Source organism: Corvus brachyrhynchos, unplaced genomic scaffold (genome assembly GCF_000691975.1).
Source record: "Corvus brachyrhynchos isolate BGI_N302 unplaced genomic scaffold, ASM69197v1 scaffold87, whole genome shotgun sequence".
Classification (NCBI taxonomy): Eukaryota; Metazoa; Chordata; class Aves; order Passeriformes; family Corvidae; genus Corvus; species Corvus brachyrhynchos.
This window is the reverse complement of record NW_008239767.1, coordinates 716,022-736,571: the sequence shown is the minus strand read 5'-3', so window position 1 is coordinate 736,571 and position 20,550 is coordinate 716,022. Positions and strand designations below refer to the sequence as shown.

The 20,550-nt window shown below is 34.4% G+C and overlaps 1 protein-coding gene across 1 annotated transcript in view; it reads right to left on the bottom strand.

The window, feature by feature from the left end:
• Window positions 1–20,550, bottom strand: part of MEI4 (meiotic double-stranded break formation protein 4) — a 76,757-nt gene that overhangs the window by 22,276 nt on the left and 33,931 nt on the right. Inside the window, exon 5 of the mRNA XM_008640208.2 lies at window positions 19,821–19,952. Within this exon, the coding sequence (XP_008638430.2) occupies window positions 19,821–19,952 (132 nt within the window). The remainder of the gene's footprint in view (window positions 1–19,820; window positions 19,953–20,550) is intronic.

Genomic DNA, 20,550 nt, shown 5'->3' with positions numbered 1-20,550 from the left:
AACTAATTCATGCACAGTGATTACTCCAGTATCTGCAGTATTCACTGCAGAGACAATCAGGCTCAAAATTGTTTTAAAAAGATACAGCATGATAGTAACACAATTAGAGCATACTGACCCAGATGGCTAAGAGACTAATGCAAATTTATAATCTCTTTTAAGAATGAACTCTGGGCATTAAAATGGTGTGAAGGTAAATTAAAGAGGAGGAAATGCAATACAAATACAAATGATGTATAAGAAAATTAGCATAACACAATACTTAAGGATAGTTTTGGTGAGAAACCATGAGATAGCAAGATTGGGTGTCCTGGTTTAGGAATGGTATTCTCCAATTTAGTGCTCCCATTGAAACCACTCTGCCACTTGTTTGCTCCCCTCTACCTCTGCAGTGGAGAACTGGAGGCACAAAAGCTAAAGATCTTGGATTGAGATAAGAGCAAATTACTGGAAATAGCAATGAGATAAGAAAATGAACAGTAACAGCAACAATATTAATGACAGAGTGTACAAGAAAGAGGGGAATGATTCACACGGAAACAGCAATACCTGACTGCTCCCTCCCCATGCTATGGTGATATGGAAGGAACCCCTTTCTCCTCAGAAGAGATGCCCTTCCCCTTGCCCCTGGCAATGACGTGAGGTGGTATAGAATAACCTCCTGCTGCTGGCCATGCCCCCTCCTGGCTACTGCAAAAATTAATCCTGTCCTGGCTAGGACCAGGACACTGGGAAAATGTAATGTGTCTGAGAGGAAACATCCTGTGCTGCTAACCCTTTCATGTGGTCCAAGTGCTGTGGAAGGCAACACAAGGGTTCTTCCTGTTTATTCCCAGACTGGTTTTACTGTTCTTATTTATCAAATGTGTATATTATGTAAGTGGTATTTCAAGTGGTATGGTAAAGAATATAGTAAGCTGTGAAGAACAGCACAATCTGTTAGTCTAAATCAGCAAGTAAGCTACACAAATCTCTTTGTAAAAAAGTAATTTTTTGTAAGAAAATGAGACATCAGAAGCACTTTAATGTACTGACTTCATTTAAAAGGACATATACAAATCTCTTTCCCATTTCCAGCTTGAAATAGAAGGTTTAGGTGTTTCACTATGGAAACCACTTAGGGTTTGTAAACTGCAATACTGCAGGTGAGCTGCACAGAAAAATAAAAGTTTAAGGTGAACTCTTTTCTTTAACTAACAGTACAAAGAATACCTGTTGGGTTTTTTAAAACAAGAAACAAATATGAATATTTACTAAAAATTAGATGAATAGCAGTTTAGCTTCCAAAAGTAGTCAATCAAAGTATGAAGTTCTAAAACTGGAAAAATCAACAGTCTTAAAGCAAACTGTATAGTGAAAGAGTAGGGAAAAATTATTAATAATGCAAAGCTGACAGAGTTGCAAAAAGATTTGAGAAAGACAGCAAAAACTGGCCGACAGCAAAAAGCCAAACAATGCTAGTGACTCACCAGCCCACTTTGAGCAGTGCCCCCTAACTAGGAAAAGACATCTATTGCTCAGTCTCAAATATTATGTACAAGGAAACCCACAAATTAAGCACCAGAAACAGCAAGATGGTAAGAAATCAGCTACTTTTAGAATTAACAACTAGACAGACCTTGGTTGTGTATTAAGTGTAGCATTTCCTTAAGTTTGTGACAGGCATTATTGTTTCTATTTTTGTGTATCAGACTGCAGAAGGCTGAAATTCTACACAGTCCATGTAATAATAATAAAAAAAAAAAGTAAAAAAATCCTTGCTTACTTAGAAATCAATTCTCAAAGGCTATCTTTTTGCTGTACTCATATCTTATGACATAAGACAGCACCCTCCTAATCTCAAATTAATACCCATTCATTGGTATTTCTACAGCACAACTGCCCTTGAAGGGTTGGAAAAAGTAGGTAAAACCAAACTAAATGAACAAGTGCAGATTCTTCTGAACAAATATTTTTCATTAAAGTTTTTACAGCAAGGAAACATAAAACCAAACCAGAGAAGTAATTCTGCCTCTATTAAAAAATAATTCCGAGATCTTAATGAAAGAAAGAATCTGAAAGTATCTGAAAGTATTAAATAATGTATTACTAAGTTTTTACATAGTCTTACTTTTAAGTCAAGAAAGGACCCCAAAGACTGCTTGATCTGAAAGTTCCCAGAAAGTGATTTTAACTGTCTTTTAGAAAGATACATAACTTTAACTTAAAGATGACAAACTACAGAAGCTGCTGCTTTTCCTTGTAAATTGCTGGTACGACAGCTGAATTTTCCAAGTACCAACATTGAAAATGGAAAAGTATGCTCATGTAAAAGTGAATCTATTAAAAGAAAATGTGAAAGCACTGATCAAACATTAAATAATCTATATGTAGGAAGTAGACCAGGTGGCATTGAAGATACAGTAAATATTGTAATGCAAGTAATTGTTGAGAGAAGCTAAAAGGATCATAGAATATTGTTAAGTGCTAGAGTAAAAAACCCTGTCCAACTGAACAACCAATCAAACAAAACAACCACAAACCAGAAAAACCAAACAAAAAAAACCCCAAAACAAACATCCCCTCACAAAAAAAAAAAAAAAAAAAAAGTTACACACCTAAACTTTAAAATATATTAGAAGTAAAAGTAAAGCCACAGATAAAAAGAAAGACACCCTACTAAATGTAGTAAGAAAATTTTAAGTAGCTATGACAAAAAACCAAACCAGAAATAGTCTGGAATAGTTTCTGCTCCAAACCCAAATTGGAAGAAAAGGACATTTCTATTCCATATGATGGTGTGGATGGAACTAAAAAACTGGGGATATGAAAAATCATCTGCAACAACCCAAGACTTCATGAGTAGATGCTATCAAATTATTCCCAGAGCACCTTTGTAGTATTTCTCACACTGGATATATGTCAAAATCCACTTAGAACATCAAACTTGTATATCAATCCTAGATCACTGCTTGGAAGATCTGCTTCAACAGAATAATGCAATTGACAAAAAGACAGTGGGGCCTGTCTGCTAGGGAATTTCCTTTATCCTAGTACAGTTATGAATTGACTGGAAAACACAATTCTGGCCCTACGTTCACACTGAATTTTATGAAAATACAAATTTTCTAGTGTAAAAAGCGTTATGTTCAATACAAACATAGTATTTCATGGTTTGGACTGCAAATAAAGAATATCAAAGGAAGCAGACCTTTCTTCTACCCCAGAAAGTTCTTGGCACTAACAGATATTTGATTAAATTACAAAAACATAATTTTACTTCTACATAGTTCATTAATTTTAAAATAGCACAAAGAAGTGGAAAAATAAAATTTATTATTATGGCTAATCATTTCAGGGACTATAATTATTTCTCAAATAGTATTTGTAAGATGCCAATTTATTTTAAGTATCACAGTTCACTGCTTGTGCTCCTGGATACAACTGGCAAGTAATAAAACCCATCTATGTTTTATTTATTAACTTAGCAGACAGATGTGCACTTACTGAATTTCACATTAATTGCTAATATTTCCCTATAGCAACAAAGCCCTGAAGGTCTTGTTAGAAATATGTCAACTGAAACTGGAGTTCTGTTTCTGAGTTTGTTTTTTAGATGCAACTGCTTTTACGCTTAACTATTCAGACCTTGGGGAAAAAAAAATCTTTTGCCAATGATAGAAACAATTATCACTGGATAAGAGAATTGTCTATTGCTGTTCCTGCAGACCCTCAATATACCACAAGGTCAATTAAATCAATATGCCTCAATTTTGACATAATTAAATCCATTAAAAAATCCACAGACTGCACTGTCAACCTAGTTTCATAACTACACTCATAGCTACAAAATTTTGAAAGTCTTTGTATTTCACATGATGCATTTGACTGAAAATCCTGTGTCTTTTAAATTCTTACTGGAAAAACAGGTTCCTTAGTAATAAGTTGGTATTTTAGACTCTCTGCTTTAGATTCTTTTTATTACTTTTTTCAAGTCTTTGGAATTTGGAACTTAGCACAGGGTGATAATTTACAAGTAAGATATTACTGATCAAATGGTTACGGGCATGTTATCTTTGTCAGTGAAATTCTAGAAATCTGTCTCCTGCTGAGTCAAATGCAATTTAAAAAAAAATTGGTACCTTGTGCACAGACTACAACAAAATTTGCCATATTTATTTTATTCCAGTTCTTGTATGTGCAGAAATTCATTGGGAGCCATCACTTCTGCACACATAAACTGCACTCAGTTGCTCACAGAGAATTGAAATCTGCATACTGGCACAGATTAAGGAGGAAAAAGAAAGTCACATTCTTTCCTAACACTGAACTGCTTATTTGAAGAAAAAATCGTCATAAGGAATGCATCTTTAAAGACAATACAACCAGTGAAAAATTGAGATCTTTTGGGTGAAGAGGTAGTGGTGCTGTATGTAGAGTTAAAAGCAATGTTGCATGCTGCTATTCTGGCAGAATTTCTCATACCTGCAACAGTGACAGTAAAGTGTCTTTAAAGCTGCCAGCAAAAATATTTAAAATGGTCTGCACAGGTTCCTCTGCCTTTACTTTTCAGGCAGGAGAATCAATCAGGAAGCAGCTCAGGATGACGAAAGATGTGCCAGGGTGCCAAGTCAGCACATGGTCCTTTGGCTCTAAAGGGAGAACTGCTGCTCTGTGGCTTGGCAGCAGCTCTCCGGGGTGCTGTCCCACACGACCAGAGACTGATGGGCTACCAGGGTCCCATGGAAAAGCAGGAGCCCTCCCAGTTGCTTCCCCTGTCAACAGAAAGAACAGCTTTGCCATGGCAACTGTGCCATGTACTCTTCTATGTTTAGTACATCTTATTTTGGATATATCTTTCTGGGGATTGGGTTAAAACCAAAAAACTTCTTCCCCATTCCAATAGTGTTAAGAATCAGTAAGACTGAATTGCTGGAGCAATCTCAAATACCCTTTTCTTTGTATCTTGATAACCCCACAAAACCTCTACTTAATTTCTTCTCTGAGTATCTTATACTGCAGTTTAAAACTGTTCATACAAGAGCAGTAAGAGAAGGAAAATGTGGATGGCATGAAAACAATCATAAAGTAGTATAGATATTTTACACTATTAAGATTTCTTTTTTCTTTAAACCAGACATTTGTGTTTGTTACTGAATACGTATTACTGTAATTGATGCTTTCTTACAGGAATCATAAAAAATGTGGCCAATAAAATGTTTGAAAATGCAAATAGAATACTTCAGGTTTGCTAAATGTGGTACACTTTGTGAATGAGGAGACAGAGGAGAGAATCATGTTTCAGAGTATCAGGCAAAAGAAACAACCAGGGCAGACATGACTGATAAGTACAGATAGCATTTTGTAATAGTTTGCTTCATAAACAACAAAAAATGATGAAATCATGCCTTACATAGGGCCATAATAAAAATTAGTGATACAAACTAAGGGCTATGTGAAGAAGAAGCAAAAATTATAAATCACTAGATAAAAGGAAACTCAATTAAACTCACATGAACAAATTCCTGATTCTTGTCTTAAATATTATTAATTCTAATTTAATTCTATTATTTCAAGAGTACCCAAACTCAGCAACTATATAATGTTATCATAGTATAAATCCAAGCATTTAATATAATTTCACTGAAAAATGGAGTCCTCTAGTGATTGCAACAGGCTCTGAATCTGGTCTTTAAATTTTGAATTAAGTACTATACAGAATTACTATTAGACCATGAGTTCTACGAAAAATTTAGTTTCCCACAGATGGATTTCTTCCTCAAATAAATATTTTAACAAACAGATACTAAATTACAAAACAAAACAATATTTAGTCAATGCTATTAATTTGAGTGGATTCAACGTAAACCTGGTTGGAAAATTGCCTGCATTTCATTCATAATTTCTCTAACTTACTATACAATTATACTTTATATATATATATATATATATAAAATAGAACCTTATGCAGCTGCAATACTATTTCAGCATATTTTATCAATTTTGATCAGGGAATTTTTTTTGTTGGGTTTTGCTTTTTTTAAAGTTTTTTAATAGATGTTACTTAATTTTATGCAGTAAAATTCAGCTAAAGAAAGCCAAAACTTATAAGCTATTATTAAAGAATGAGGAGAATAATAATTGTAAACAATGAACAGAATCAGTAACAGCTTTCAGATTTGATGTATTAATAACACATTCTTAAATTCAGCATCTGGAAAGATCTATTGCCTGTGTAGAAAGGCGTTTGGACTAAATGACTCCCTCTTACCTCAGAATCTATGAATCAATAATATATTTTAACTTTCAAATGAATTTAAAATATTTTGCAAGGAAGTTAAGAAGTAGGTTCTGAAATTGAAATGTATGCTAAAATACATTTTGAAGAACAGCTCTTACGATGGACATATTTAAAAATGAGAAAAGCATTACTTTTTTTTAAATTGAGTATTACTAATTTTGTCATTAGCATAAAACCACCCAGAACAGTCCATATTCCTTGAAACACTATCCAAGTGAACACAGCTGTAATCTACTCATTACTCAGATCCTTACATTTAACTGTGCACAACACTCTAATGTCTCGATCAACGGGGCAGTCCAGTCTTCAGCTACCTTCTTCTCCCAGTTTTCAAGCCCTCTCTTAAGATTACCATTTCCTCCACCTTTAGAGATAAATTGTATTATAGACAGATGTTACAGTGAATACTGAATATAAACAGGGACACCAGAAGTCATCTGTCTGAGAAACACAGAATTCACAGGACTCCAAACATGAAATCCCAAAAAGGCTTCCTCTGATGCAAACCAGCCACTTCTGTGCAAAAATTACCTGTTTAAAGTGCCTGCCAGGAGACATCTAATCTACATCCTGAATTTTTATTACTGCCTGAAGAAGAGAGTTTTAACCTCCTGCAGTTTGAATTCCTGACTCTGTGATGTGTTAGTAATTTTCTAAAATGTGTCAAATTTTGTAAATTTTCTGTAAAGCCTCTTTCCTGACTTACTAGCATTAATTATTACATCCTTATTATCCAATCTCCCCAAAACTAGCATTCACATTGTTAGTTAAATAGTATTTCAATTTCTTCTAGAACTCAGAAGCATTGGAAATCTGCAGTGGAATTTTGCCTCCTTTCCCCCCCTCTATGAAAATTTTGACCACAATTATCAATGTTAATGTAATATATAAATAGGAGTCCAAGAGTTCAGATATATGGCTGAAAAGGTGCTGAAGTGTTTAATACCACCCCTCACCTTGAGGTAGGTCCAAATACACTTATGTCACCTCCAAAAGATGCTCACCATCAATGTATATTGATACTTCAGTAGGTCTGATAGCTAACCTTGATCACCAGGTATGTTTCTTCTTGTTCACTCCAGTACACAAAAGGATTACTCCTTGTGTAACAACTTTTCATGTTCTGGAAGACAATTACAACTGCTCTTTCCCATCAGCTCTCTCTTTTTCCAGGTTATTTTATGGAAACTGACATTTTGTCAACAATGCCTCTAAACACATCAAACATGCACACAAAGAATCCCATGAAGAATACCTATAAAAAGATGTAAATGCTCTATTTTAGGATTCATTGTATTTTTAAATAGATGCAAAACTTTAAAAAAAACCCCAAACCACAAACTACCAATAATAGGGTTTTTTTCAGTAATCATAATTTATTTTTGACATTTTGATCAACTCTTTCTCAAATATCATATGTTGCCTAGTTATATACTAGCACAATTATAAAAGAATTATAATAAAAATTATAATGAATATTACACTACAATTATAATGAATATTGGGCAACATTTCACAGTCCTCATCACAAACCACCCTTTACTGCTTGGCTATTTAGCAACATTATCTGTAGAAAACAGAAAAATTTTGAGAAATATATTAATAATTTTTCCATGATTTCAAAAGTTACACTCTAAAGGTGATTAGTAATGCTGTATAGCAAATAACAAAATATTATTCCATAAAAAAGATAATTCTGTAAGCAGTTTAATTCTCATGTGACTCTATAAAGCCATTAGGGGAGCAGAAACCCTCTTCCTTTTTGTTAGTCTTAAATCATGAATAAGGAGAATCCCAGTAACTTTATGCTTTCCCTGAAAGTTAACTTCCTCTACTTTTTGTATAATGGTATCTACACTCAAGTGAAACAGACAGGTATAGTTTAGAAAGAGCTGTCTTTCACATGATAATAATTTTAAGAACCTGTGACCATGGAAAACTGTATCTTAAACTACAGACTGGAATTAGCTCCTGCGTTACAGACAGAAAACATAGGTACAAACTTCTAATTAATTGAATTCAGACACTCGAAGTTAAGTAGATTCTTCTTCCAAGCTAAAATTGAGAAATTCTTGAGCAACCACCATACAGAATAAATTAGTCGGACACATTCCAAAGGTTGGCCAAAGCATTCACTAGCAGAATCATAAAACCTGAGGAAATTAAGGTCTATGATTCAGACTATGTTCTTTAATATTGCAAATAATGATTTTATTTATTTTATATAGTTTCTTAATGTACTACTAGCTCCCTGTTTTTACTAGGAATGGCAATTTTAAATCTACATAATGACACTACAAGCCTAATTTGTTTCTTTTATACCTACAGGTGTTTGGCTGTGGTTTGCTTTTTTTGGTTTGTTTTTCCTTTTGAAAAAGGTTCTTGCTTCTGTTACTATAGAGAATGGATGATGCTCAATTAGAAGAAATATTATTCAGTATTTTTTCTGTTCTTGTTATATGCATAGGCATGAAAGGTGTAGTATTCAGTCTCTGCTCTGAATACAGAATACTGTCTTTTTTTTTATGGCAATCATTGCTATAATCCCACACATACCACAAATATTACTTTAACTTCATAAATGCTTTTAGAGTGAGGTAATGCTTTCCTACTTTTAAGAAAGAATCTTTTAAATACTCAGTGTAGCTGCTAATCCATTCTTGGCTGTCTAGGACATGATTTTACAATGTCTGCTTTCACACAGAAATGCATAAATTCAAAGCAAAGCCCATGCTGGCTTCTGTGAAAACTGTGGACACTTATGTCTTCCTCTTCACATACAGAAATGGCCTGAGAAAGAAATCTGCAGAAAAAAAGTTTCAGTCTGAATGGTAGACATTTTCCAAAACTTACAAATTGAAAAAAAGCTCTTATGATAGAAAACACTATCATTTACCTGATCTATGGTGTGGGTGAATTTTACTGTGTGAGAATTGATTCTTTTATCTTGTTACCATGAGAGAAAAGTATTCTTTTCACATTATACCTGAAAATGTATTCTGTTTTCAGCAGATGGTACAATAATGTCTTTCAACAACACAGCATTTATCTGACAGAAGCACACCTCACTAGCCTAATTTTGCTATCAATATTGGAAATACCAACTGGAATTATACACCATACAGTTTTGAGAAAAACATACCAATTATCTAGAATTACTTATTTTCAGTGAGAAAGCGTTTTCAGGCTTAAAAGTGCCTTGCCCTCTTCAGCCCCAGACTTCTGTTGTTACCTTCTCCTGTCTACTCTGGAGCTAAGAGTCTGTGAAAGACAGACAATGTTTGGTATGTAAACAGGTCTGAGAAGTAAAAGGAAAGTAATTGTGATGGTGTTTAGGTGGCTGGAAGGGAGGTGTGATAACATCAAAGACCTAGCAGTAACACAGTAGTAGCAGACAGGAGTGACTAGACAATGAGAATACAATGAGAATCTAGATGGACACAGAAGAGAGATTAATCGAAGTGAAGAATCACCACGTTGATGACTCCTGCTTGTGGCAAGCACTGCTCAAGATGTAATTTGAGTTCTCAGTAAACCTTGGTTATTTCCCTGTTCCCTCTGCATGGCCAAATCAGCAGCACTTTACCTCCCCCAGAAGCAAAAAGAATGTATGTTCTCTGACATGAGTGGACAAAAAGAAAAGCTCAGCAAGCTTACCATATAAGCTGCAGGCTTCCCAACTAAACTACATATCCAGATACGAAATAAAACAGCTCCTAAAAGATCCAAGTACTACAGTTTCTAGATAAATAATTTTTCTAGCTTGCTCAAGTTATTCAAGAGCCTTCTTAAAATCAGGCAAGTTCTAAATTAAACAGATAGAGAAGCTAATGTGTTGCTTTCCTTGAAACTGCTTCCTTCATTAAAATAATTTAAAAATAACAACAGCAAAGATATGGAACATAGTTAAATATCGTTAGTTCTAGCTGTTATTTAAGGTCCTTCTGAAATATCTTTCAGCTCTGGAAGACTAAGGGCTAACTTAGTGGGTTATGTGCTATCCTCCAGGTTTCTTAGGTACATGAAGAGTTTTCTACAGGATGTTTGAGAAAAATGAGGAGTTTCAGAGCATGTCTCAATATTCACCTTATGTTCCCATCAACTGCTAAATATTATATTCACTGGTTTGTAACTCCTAGAGTGTTACTGAAGCTCCTATAAGCTTTCCTGAATAGTATTACTCCTTTGTAGGCAGAAAAATTACTTGTCTCTGTATGATTTAACATCTTTTCTTTTAGGAACTCAACTAATTTGCAACTATAATCTCGCTTCTAGAAAATTTATTAAACACAGCAGGTTCAGAGATGATACAACAGCAGAAGAGATGAACATACCTGACGATTGTGCTATCATTCAGAATGACCTCAAAAGGCTGGAGAAACTGGACAAGAGAAATCCTGGGTTGCCACAAATGGAAGTGCAAAAAATGCTTTGAGCAGGTTGTTACACTAGATCATCTCCAGATGTTGTTTCCAACCTTTTCCATTCCATAATTCTACAATCATTCAATGAATTCACTCTGTTTAAGTTAATCAACAGGACTGAATCATAGTTAACATAATCAAATTGTGTAGGAATTACTCAAAATGGTTGACTTATTCAGTTACTGTAAAGTAAGTTCTTTTATAATTTATTCCAATAGGCAGAAATACTACTTAAATTTTTAACTCTCTCACTCCACTCTCTCATATTTATCATACACAATTCACCGTAGTATTCTGTGTTAAATGCTGTAGCTAGGCTTAGTACGAGCTTTGATTAAATGATAAGGCTCCACAAAGACTTCTTGAAAACTGCAAGTTCAGCTGGAAGTTTAATAATCTGAAACCTCAAGAGACACTAGTACTAACTTTTAATGAAAGGATTAATTAAAGATGAAATAGAGCCCAAATGATCTTGTTTCAAGACAATACACCCAGAGGTTTAATTGCGCTTTGCCAACTCCGTTCCAGGAATGACAGATGCCAAGAAATTCAAAACATACAAGCTACATCTTCAAAGTCTGCACTATAATCATGGAACCCGGCATGCCATTGTCTATGAGAAAGGAGATATACACATACATTTTTCTTTGACTTTTCTCATTTTCCTGCTCTATGCATTTGACTTCTTCCTATGTGAATTGCTATTGGAATCAAGTGAAAATAATCCATTCTTATATAAGGGAAGCTAAACTGGAGTGGATACAAGAAGGTTATTTTCTAAAACTACTTTAAGTTCTGTAATGTTGGTGCTACATGCATTTCAAATGTATACTACAACGGTAAAGAAATAATTCTACAAGACATGCAAGACAAATTGTGCTGTCATAAATTCTTCTGTGATAATGTCTGCATGTGTGCATTTACAAATGTGGTTCAACTCAGCAGAGGTATCTGGTTACCTGCATTTCATACAAGTCCAAGACTGCACCCAGCAACGTCTTAATCCTTAGCCTAATCAAGCCATATAAATCCCATATCCTGCCTGAGCACACTTCAGGTTCTCTGTCAGGAACACCTCCAACTTCAGCAAAACGTTCTCTGCTGCACAAATCCTGGAAATCCAAGCCAAGCAACTCACACAACTAACACTCAGATCTGAAGACACTTAGCTGCTGCTCTCTTTCTCCCTCACCACAAACCTTGTCCAGTATCCCATTCCTGTATCTCCGAAGTCGCTATGAGCCCAAATAAGCTCACTCTGACACTTACTCAGGCTCACCAATACATTAGCCCCACTGAATCAGTTGTGGACTGAGGCTACATGATCTGTGCCTACCTCAGATTGAACCCCCAGATTCCTAAGTTCTCAGCACAACAACCTTAAATCCATCTCTGATACCTTCTATAAAGATGTTCAGCTTTAGCTCATCACAACCTATCTCCCTAAATTAAATCTACACTAGAAATGCTGTCAATGTAGCAACGAATGAGTTGCTGCTGACACCAGTTGAGAAACTCACTTTTCCCTCTGGGCACAGAATTAATAGTGGTTTGCTGTCCTGCCAGATCAAGTCTTAACCAGCCAGGGGTCAGTGCTGTCACCCAAAATATATACTAAGTTTAAAATACGCTATGGAACCAGATTTCATCTTCTACATGTCTCAGCCTTGGAAACCAAAATTCCAACCTTAGCTGCAAAGCAAACTCTATGCAGCTAATCCCTTCCATCCCAGATATAAACCTACTCTGCTAATAACTTCTACATCAGTTAAATCCATGAGAGACAAATGCTGCTCATTTCAGAGCCAAACTTGGGATAGCAGCTCCTTCTGACTGTGGTGGCAGCACTTGAGCATTTTAGACAGCACCAAACAAACCAGTTAAATCTTCCTAGTCTTTAAAATAGTAATGGTTATGTATAAACGCTAAGTAGATAAACACAGCTTTAAATGCATTTTTAGCAAACCAAAAAAAATCAACAAAAGAGGTTTCAATGGGGCAAGCTGATGTTTTAAGTCATTATGTACAGAACTGTCACACACGTTTAGAGAGGAAAGTGTGTGCAAAGCTAAGAAATCCAAGATATTGATGTGTCCTGTAAAATGAAAAGAAGGTTTTGAAAGAAAGATGAAGTTATGATTTTACCCTAGTATAATCTAGAATTTCATAGTTTCCATTTACAATTTACTGTATTTATCTAAGGTCTTAAAGACAGTTTTAATTATTAGCTGTAGTTACTCTTTAAACAAAAAATCATTTTATCAGTAATTCCCAGTTAGAAATTCTAGGGCTACAACTCTTTCCTTTTCCATTTTATGAAGATAAGAAATACTAAAGCAGCAAACAGACCGCAATGCCACTGACACAGGAACTGTGCATTTATACCGTATCCCAAAAAAGCATTTAGTGAAACTGTGGTAAAAGCACGCATAATAAAGACTTTAAACCATTCTCCAAAACTAAAAGCCAAAGGTAAATCTGTAACAAAATCTGTTACCTTTCCTGGAAATTGAACTTTTAAGAGCACATATGGTATATATGCTATTCACATAGACAACTGCAATATCCAAAAAGCATTAAGGAAGTGGTGCTCAATTTTCTGTAACATCATTCCATTTTGCAAATCATTGTCTGTAAGAAGGAATGCACAATGAAGAAGGGAGCTTAACAAGAACATTAAAACTATCTATTTGAACACACAGGTTTAAGCAAAAATCAAATTGTCTTCCAGACTAGCAAGTATACCACATATGCCACAAAAATCTGACACTTTTTCCTTTTGCATGCTTCCAGGCATGAAAAAGAACTAAACGAGCTGTAAAGAAAGCAGTAAGAAAAGGACAGTATTAGCACTGAGAATAAGGAAGCAAAAGCAGAACCAACCCACATTTAAAAAAAAAAAAGTGTAATGAAAGCTTAACTGCATCAGAAATTCAAATAGGTAATTTTATTTAATTTATAATCATGTTATTTTTGGTTTTGTTGGGTTTTGGCTTTCGGGGTTTTTTAAGCCTGAATTTTGTGCACAATTTGAAACAAGAAGATTTCCAGGAATATTACTTAGTAGCTTTTTGAGGGATGATATATTTTGGTATCTGTAATTAAGCATTTTTCCTTTTCCAGTATTACCTTTCCATGAACGACATGATTCACTGATATTAAGAGTAATAATACTCTAGTTGACAGAGCTCTCCTCATGTAATCGATATTTGCTGCTTCTGTTCCCAAACACACCTGAGGTTTTCTGATTACATGTCATCCTCAATTTTGCAAAGCCTAAGTGTAGTCAAAGCCCTGCTACCTTTTAGCTCGGTAGGAATACTTCTAAACTCCTTTCTCCTTAATACTATCATTTCAAGATAATATGAGAGGGAAGAGAAAACTGTATGAACCATTTGTCATCTTCCACTTCTGTCTGACATGTAAGCATCTTAAAATCTAATCTGTAATAGGGGATGACATATGCAGCAAAAACAGGTATACACTTCAAAGGTGTATGGCACTGGTTTAGCATATACCAAGTCTTGACTGATTGTTTCATTCCTGCCTTTCAGGGAAGACATTTACATTTTCCCAAATCTGTATCTCTACACTAGGTATGTAAGAAAAAAATGCAGATTATTCTATCCATCCATTATTTCCTTTGTTATCAGTAGCATCAGTAGTCGCACGGAATAAAAATTAACCCTACATTACACAGAGCACTATTTTGCAGCATCTTTAACAATTCACAATTTGAAATATGCTACAGTCTGTGCTTACCAGCACAACAAGGAAAGAAATGACATCTTAAAAAGGATGAACAGATGTCCAGATGCAACTTAAATTATTTTCATAAGGGGTACATAACACCAATCTCTTTTTTTACCTCAGTAAAGTATTATTAATCTGATGCATCAGAAAAAGTCAACAATAGAAATTATAAATGGCTATTACTTGATAGCCATTTTAGTACCTCAAACAACAGTAGACTGCCAAATGTATTTAGCTTCTCTAGCTGCATAATATTCTCAGTTGTTTTTTCTTATTAACTATTTTAGCCATTTTCTACCATACTTGGGAAAAAATAGTATAGCTTTTTTAAAATAAGAAACCCATAAGAAGCCTTTATTTCAATGCATATAAACTTATGTTTGAAAAGATTAGACATACTGCATAAATGAAGTAAACTTGTTGGAAAGAGGAGCTTGTTTGAAGAATTTTCTACATCACATCAGACACACTTGCATTTGGAATAAAGCATGTCGTGGGTATGACACCTGCCCAGAGCAACCACTGGATACAGAATGGATGCATGGAGAAGCTCTAACATTACTAGCTCAGTTCTCAGCACTTTAAACCTTTTGATAATCTAGCTGAACCCAGCTACAGGAAAACTCCGTTTTCCCTGATGAACTAATTACCAACAGAGCTAGTCCAACTTGACATTCACAATGTCTGTAATTTGCAAGCCAGCTAAGAAAAAAAAAGTCCCCCCAGCCAGAGGAATATTTCAGCCCTTCATTTGCTTCCATATAGAAATGTTCCTGTGTAGTTTGACATTCCAGTGACACATCTGTTAGCTACACTGTGCTGAATAGCAATGAAAATCTTGGAAAATGCTCAAAATCATAGTCCTTTTGTGCTCCCCTTTGTTCTTTTTCTGCCTCAATATACTGCCTGCATAGACCACTGCTTTTACAGGTCTTCCTCTTTAGAGGCACATGCATCAGACACACCATAGCTGAATGCATCTACAAGAAGCTCCAATCCACAATCCTGTACAATCAATCATCATCAGTCACCAACCTCTTGTGTACACTAAAAGAATTTGAATACTGGTAACTAAGTTAACTTATTAATTACAGTAACTAAAATAGAACTTTTTCCAAACATCTAATCATGTTACTCACTTAAGTTTGTCAGTATACAGGCAGAAGTATCCTATCCATGACTACCTGTTATAAGTTACTGCAGGATGAGGCCTTCCCTGAAATAACATCTCTGGCCCAGATCATCCAGAAAGACATTTTCATGGAGATATTATGGGATTTTTATCCTTTAACTTTGGAATTCTACAACATAAATATCTGCATTTCAGCCTATCAACTTCAATGTCCTTTCTCATAGCCAGAAGAAAGAAGCAAACAACTCTAGGGCCAATTACCATAATTATGTACGAGAGCATAGGTTAGACAAGAAATGACTTTTCCTCTCCCTTGACTACAATTGAAAATTAAAGTAAGAAAGTCAGATGGAAACATCATAGAAATCTGAATTCAAGTGAGACAAATCCCACCTTATGTCAACCTCCTTTGGCTCTTTGGAGTCAAAGCTGTTTTGTTGTAATGAGCCTGATTCTCAAGGATTTATGTAACATTCAACAAAGCCTTGCATAACTATCTATCCATGCTGGCAAATTTTTTAGTTAACTTTAGCTGCTTGGTTGACTTTTACAAGAAGCGGACAGCAAGGTCTACTACATACACCTAAACTAAAGAGGATAAATCTCACCCTTTATTACCTGTGTCATTCATTTCAGGTGAGAAGTCAGCACCCACATTTGAATTTGGACTTAATGCTTACGTATAATTTTGAGAATTACATATAACTAGGTGTTTTGATTAAAAAACCCTAAACAAACAACTATTCAGTGTACAGCTTTTGTGATAAAACTATTTTAAAGTTGTAAAAAAGTAAAAATGGTACATAGAAAGTAACGTGATATAAAACTGTAATGCTAGATGAGCTATGCATCGGCAATTACTGAATAACAGAGCTTTCCAATACTTCATAGTATGTCTTTCTTATTTCAAAATCTATTTTCTAGTTTTTAATTTTCTTTTTCAGAGTTCTTGGAATTAACACTTGGGGGGTTAGAAATGGGCAGTAAACCACCCTTCCTGGCCCTCTGACTTTGAAAGTTATCATAAAGGAAGATCTGCTACCATGGAGAGGAGCTCAACATTTTAAAAATAATCCATCTTCCACAGCATCACTCTGAAATCTTAGTATCTTACAATTTTATCTGTTCTGCAGTAGGAATCCAATTAGGGATCAGAAAATTTCTATTTCATAGTAAGTTAAGGTTCAATTACTGTATTCTTATAAATTGTATTTATGAAGCATGTAAGGTTTCTATTATAGATAAAACTCAAAAGCCCATATACAACATCTGTAAAAATAAAGAGATCCAATTGAGTTTATATTAATATGCTTTTGCCTAGAATTCAGCATGCTGGTGTCAGAAAAGCACCTAAGTATGAGCTTTACTTTGAGCCCATGATGAAGTAGTTACATGAATTAAGGCAAACTACTAACTTACTTGAGAGTTTTGTAACATAAAATTCATCTTAACTGTGTGGAAAATCAGGATAATTCTACTGTTTTACCTGCTGCTTAATTACTTTTATTTTCCATGTTAATATGTGGAAATATGTATAAAAAATTTTATTACTCATGTATTTGACCTGAAGTTGCCATATTGTAAGATTGAAGGATTTAACCAACAATATTAGACAACAATATAAAAATAGTCAGAGTAATTGCTGTACTTTTTTGCTGTGGTTTATTAGAAACACTCTACTATATACAACCTAATTTTTTAATTTGAAAAGCATGGGGCATAGATAGCGCTTTAAAACTGTGGGTCATAGACTGATAAGCTTGTTCTAAGAGGACACAGTTAAAAACTCTGTAAAATCAGACAGACTTCTAAAGTAAAAAATTTTCAATATTTGTCGAAAATGTATACACAAGCCTGCAGGGTGTTGAGCTTAGCACACTTCCTACTGAAGACGTGATGGAATATAAAGCTGCATATTCTTGAATTCATGCATTTGACAAACTATTTGGAACTTAGCTCAAGTTTCAATGAGGAAATTAAAACAGAAATGTTGAGCTATCTAGATGATTCATTTAGAAAAATTAAAAGGAATTTTGTTTTTAATCCACATCAGTGTTGAAAAACATCTTCAATTAAAAAAAAATTATTACTATAAATAAGCTATTTTTTCAATTTCTGTTTCCCATCAAATGCTCAAAAGTTAATTGCAAACTAACCTGAATACATACCTTAGATAATTCTTTATTTCTCCTATCTGCCGACAACAGCAACAACAACAACAAAAGAAACTAACAACGAAGCAAAACAAACCTCAGGTATTTCCACACCTCTAATCATAACTACAGTTCAGAGTCTCTAATTTGATTGTTTTAAATGGGACACACCCTTTGCAATTAACAGTGGTTTTGTTTAAGTAACAAAACCCAACTAGGATACTTGTCAGATAATGAAGTTTGATTACATGAAGAATTATCTTTCTGCAAATTCTAATTTAAGTATTTATGAAGAGGTTTTTTTAAGCTGGCATTTTGTTTATTTCAAACTGATATAGTATCATTAGATTTGATTATAAAACAAGAAAAAATACTTTGGAAGTATTTTTAGAATCGTACCTACCAGAAGTCATGCTACACAAATTCAGAAACATTTAGAAGCAAATCTGTAAATCAGGCCATCAGAATTAGAGTCCTATTGTGATATACTTCCCGAATATTATCACATGCACAATATATGAGGGTTTGTAAATGAACACAATACATCTTTTTGGACTAAATGAAAAAATGCATGAACTTCAAAAACATTGACTTCACCGCAAGCTAAGCAAACCAGAACTTCAGTTACTTTCCTTACATGTACTGCAGCTTTTCAAAGTCCTACAAAGTGTTTGCTACAGATTGACAGATGCCCAGCTCCCGAGGCTTTGCCAAATATGAGCAATAAAAATAATTACAGTCTGGCAAAGGTAAGCAGTTCCATAGTAACTAGCTCAACAAAGTGCAATGTTCAGTATGAGCTTGACACCATTGTGGAGCACTGAAAGGTTCTGTGTTGCCACTGGCAAAACTCTGAAAGGAAAGATGAGTAATTCTGTTAAACAGGTGAGATTTAATAATGTTAAAAATGAACACCTGTTTCAAACTTAAAAAAAAAATTATTGTTTTTAATTATACACTTCCCTATCCCTACAATTGTTAGAAGTCTGTTGACTTTTGGTTGCCATCAACAAGTCTTGCATGCTAACAGTGACCTAAAACAAGACACAGCTCATTGTCTAATTCTTTCAAAACTGGCATTTCCAGAATATGATTCAAACATACTAGAAATTTGTGTTGGAGATTACATATTCCCTCTCCAACAGTCCAAACTTACTACTGTATCATATCCTAGAAAGAAAAAAAATAAAGTTAAGACTGCTTGAGCAACACTTAAGTCTTTTGTTAGATTAGACCACTGCAAAATATATCTATGGTGAATGTTTTCAATATGTATCAATAAATTTATTTTCCACCAAATAAACAGTTCTCAGGAGAGTGCAAATTCAAGTTGCAATCCTAAGTGAAGCTGAACACTTTGCATAAAATACATACCAACACATATGAATACATGAAAAACCTATGAAACCCCTAGTTATTTCATACATCTCTTTTTCAAATGTTAAAAAACTTCCACTCTCTCTCTCTCTCTCTCTCTCCTCTATAGTTTACTGGAAAAAAATTTAACTTAAGAATAAATTTTACCAACAGTTCTATTCTGATTTTTACCTCCTACTTATCGTAACAAACTAAATACAATATTATGTGATGGATAAGTTTTGCATCATGAAAATTAATAAACTTAAATAATAATAATGTGAAACATTAAATCTGATTCTGAAATATAGCAGCTGACTTTCCAGTTTTGCATGAGCTAGAGAGAGAATATTGAAGCTGATTGTGTGTTCAGCTGAATACCAAAGTCGTATTGCCTGCAAAGTCAGTAATTTTTACATTGCCCTAAGTGTTCTAACTCATTATTTCAAGTATTTTGCAAATTGTATAGTATGATCTAAAAACCTATACAGTCAATTTCTTATACAGTCTGATAATTTTACCTTTCCATATGGAATTTTCTCTTACTTTATGCCTCTTGTTTTGAATCTGCTGTTTAAGGTAGTTCCTAGCATTATCTGGGTCTGTAAATCTACATTCTATAGAATGATACTTTTTTTACATCTGAAGAAACAAATAAATACAGCCAAAACACTCCCCACCACCACTCTTTGGTCTTTCTCAAAAAGAAAAGATGACAGCACCTGGTGAGCCTGCAACAACTGCTCAGCAAACTGACGGACTTCCAATAGGAGAAGCGATATTAAAGAATTTCTTAGTATGTTGTTCCTTCCCAGCAAACCCAGCGTTTGTGATACAGAATGCAGTGCCTGAAACTAAAGAGAAATAACAGTAAATTTAATCTTTCAAAATGCATCTCAATCTTTTTTATCCCAAACAATTACCTTAAGTAGAAATGGGAGTTACATATAAAAATGTTAAAGAAAAACATAAAATTCAAAATTTCAGAGTTTAAAATTCTATTGATTACAGACATATGAGATCTACGAGAAACTGACATTCATCCTCAAAAGATTAACACTACAGGAAACTGTCATGTGAACAAACTCCTGCAAAAAGTGTGAACTCCCCAGGATACTGCTTTTCAGCATTAGATGTCATCATGCCCATCTGCTGACAGAAATTGGTGACTACACTGCACATACAGATCTGTATTTCACAGCTAGCCAAATGAATGAACAAATTCTTTGAAATTCAAACATGTAAGCTGGGAGCTGTATTAGGGTGTTCTTTGAATGTAGTTATCAGGAAAAAACTTGATTAAATGCTAACTGCTAGAAGACACACTGTATTTTCAAATTCAAACAATTCACTTTCATATTGTTCTTTAATAATGCATTTCACCTGAACCACAAGAGGAGTGATGTAAACTTACATGAGAATTATGTTAGAAATTTTTTGCCACAGTTTCTT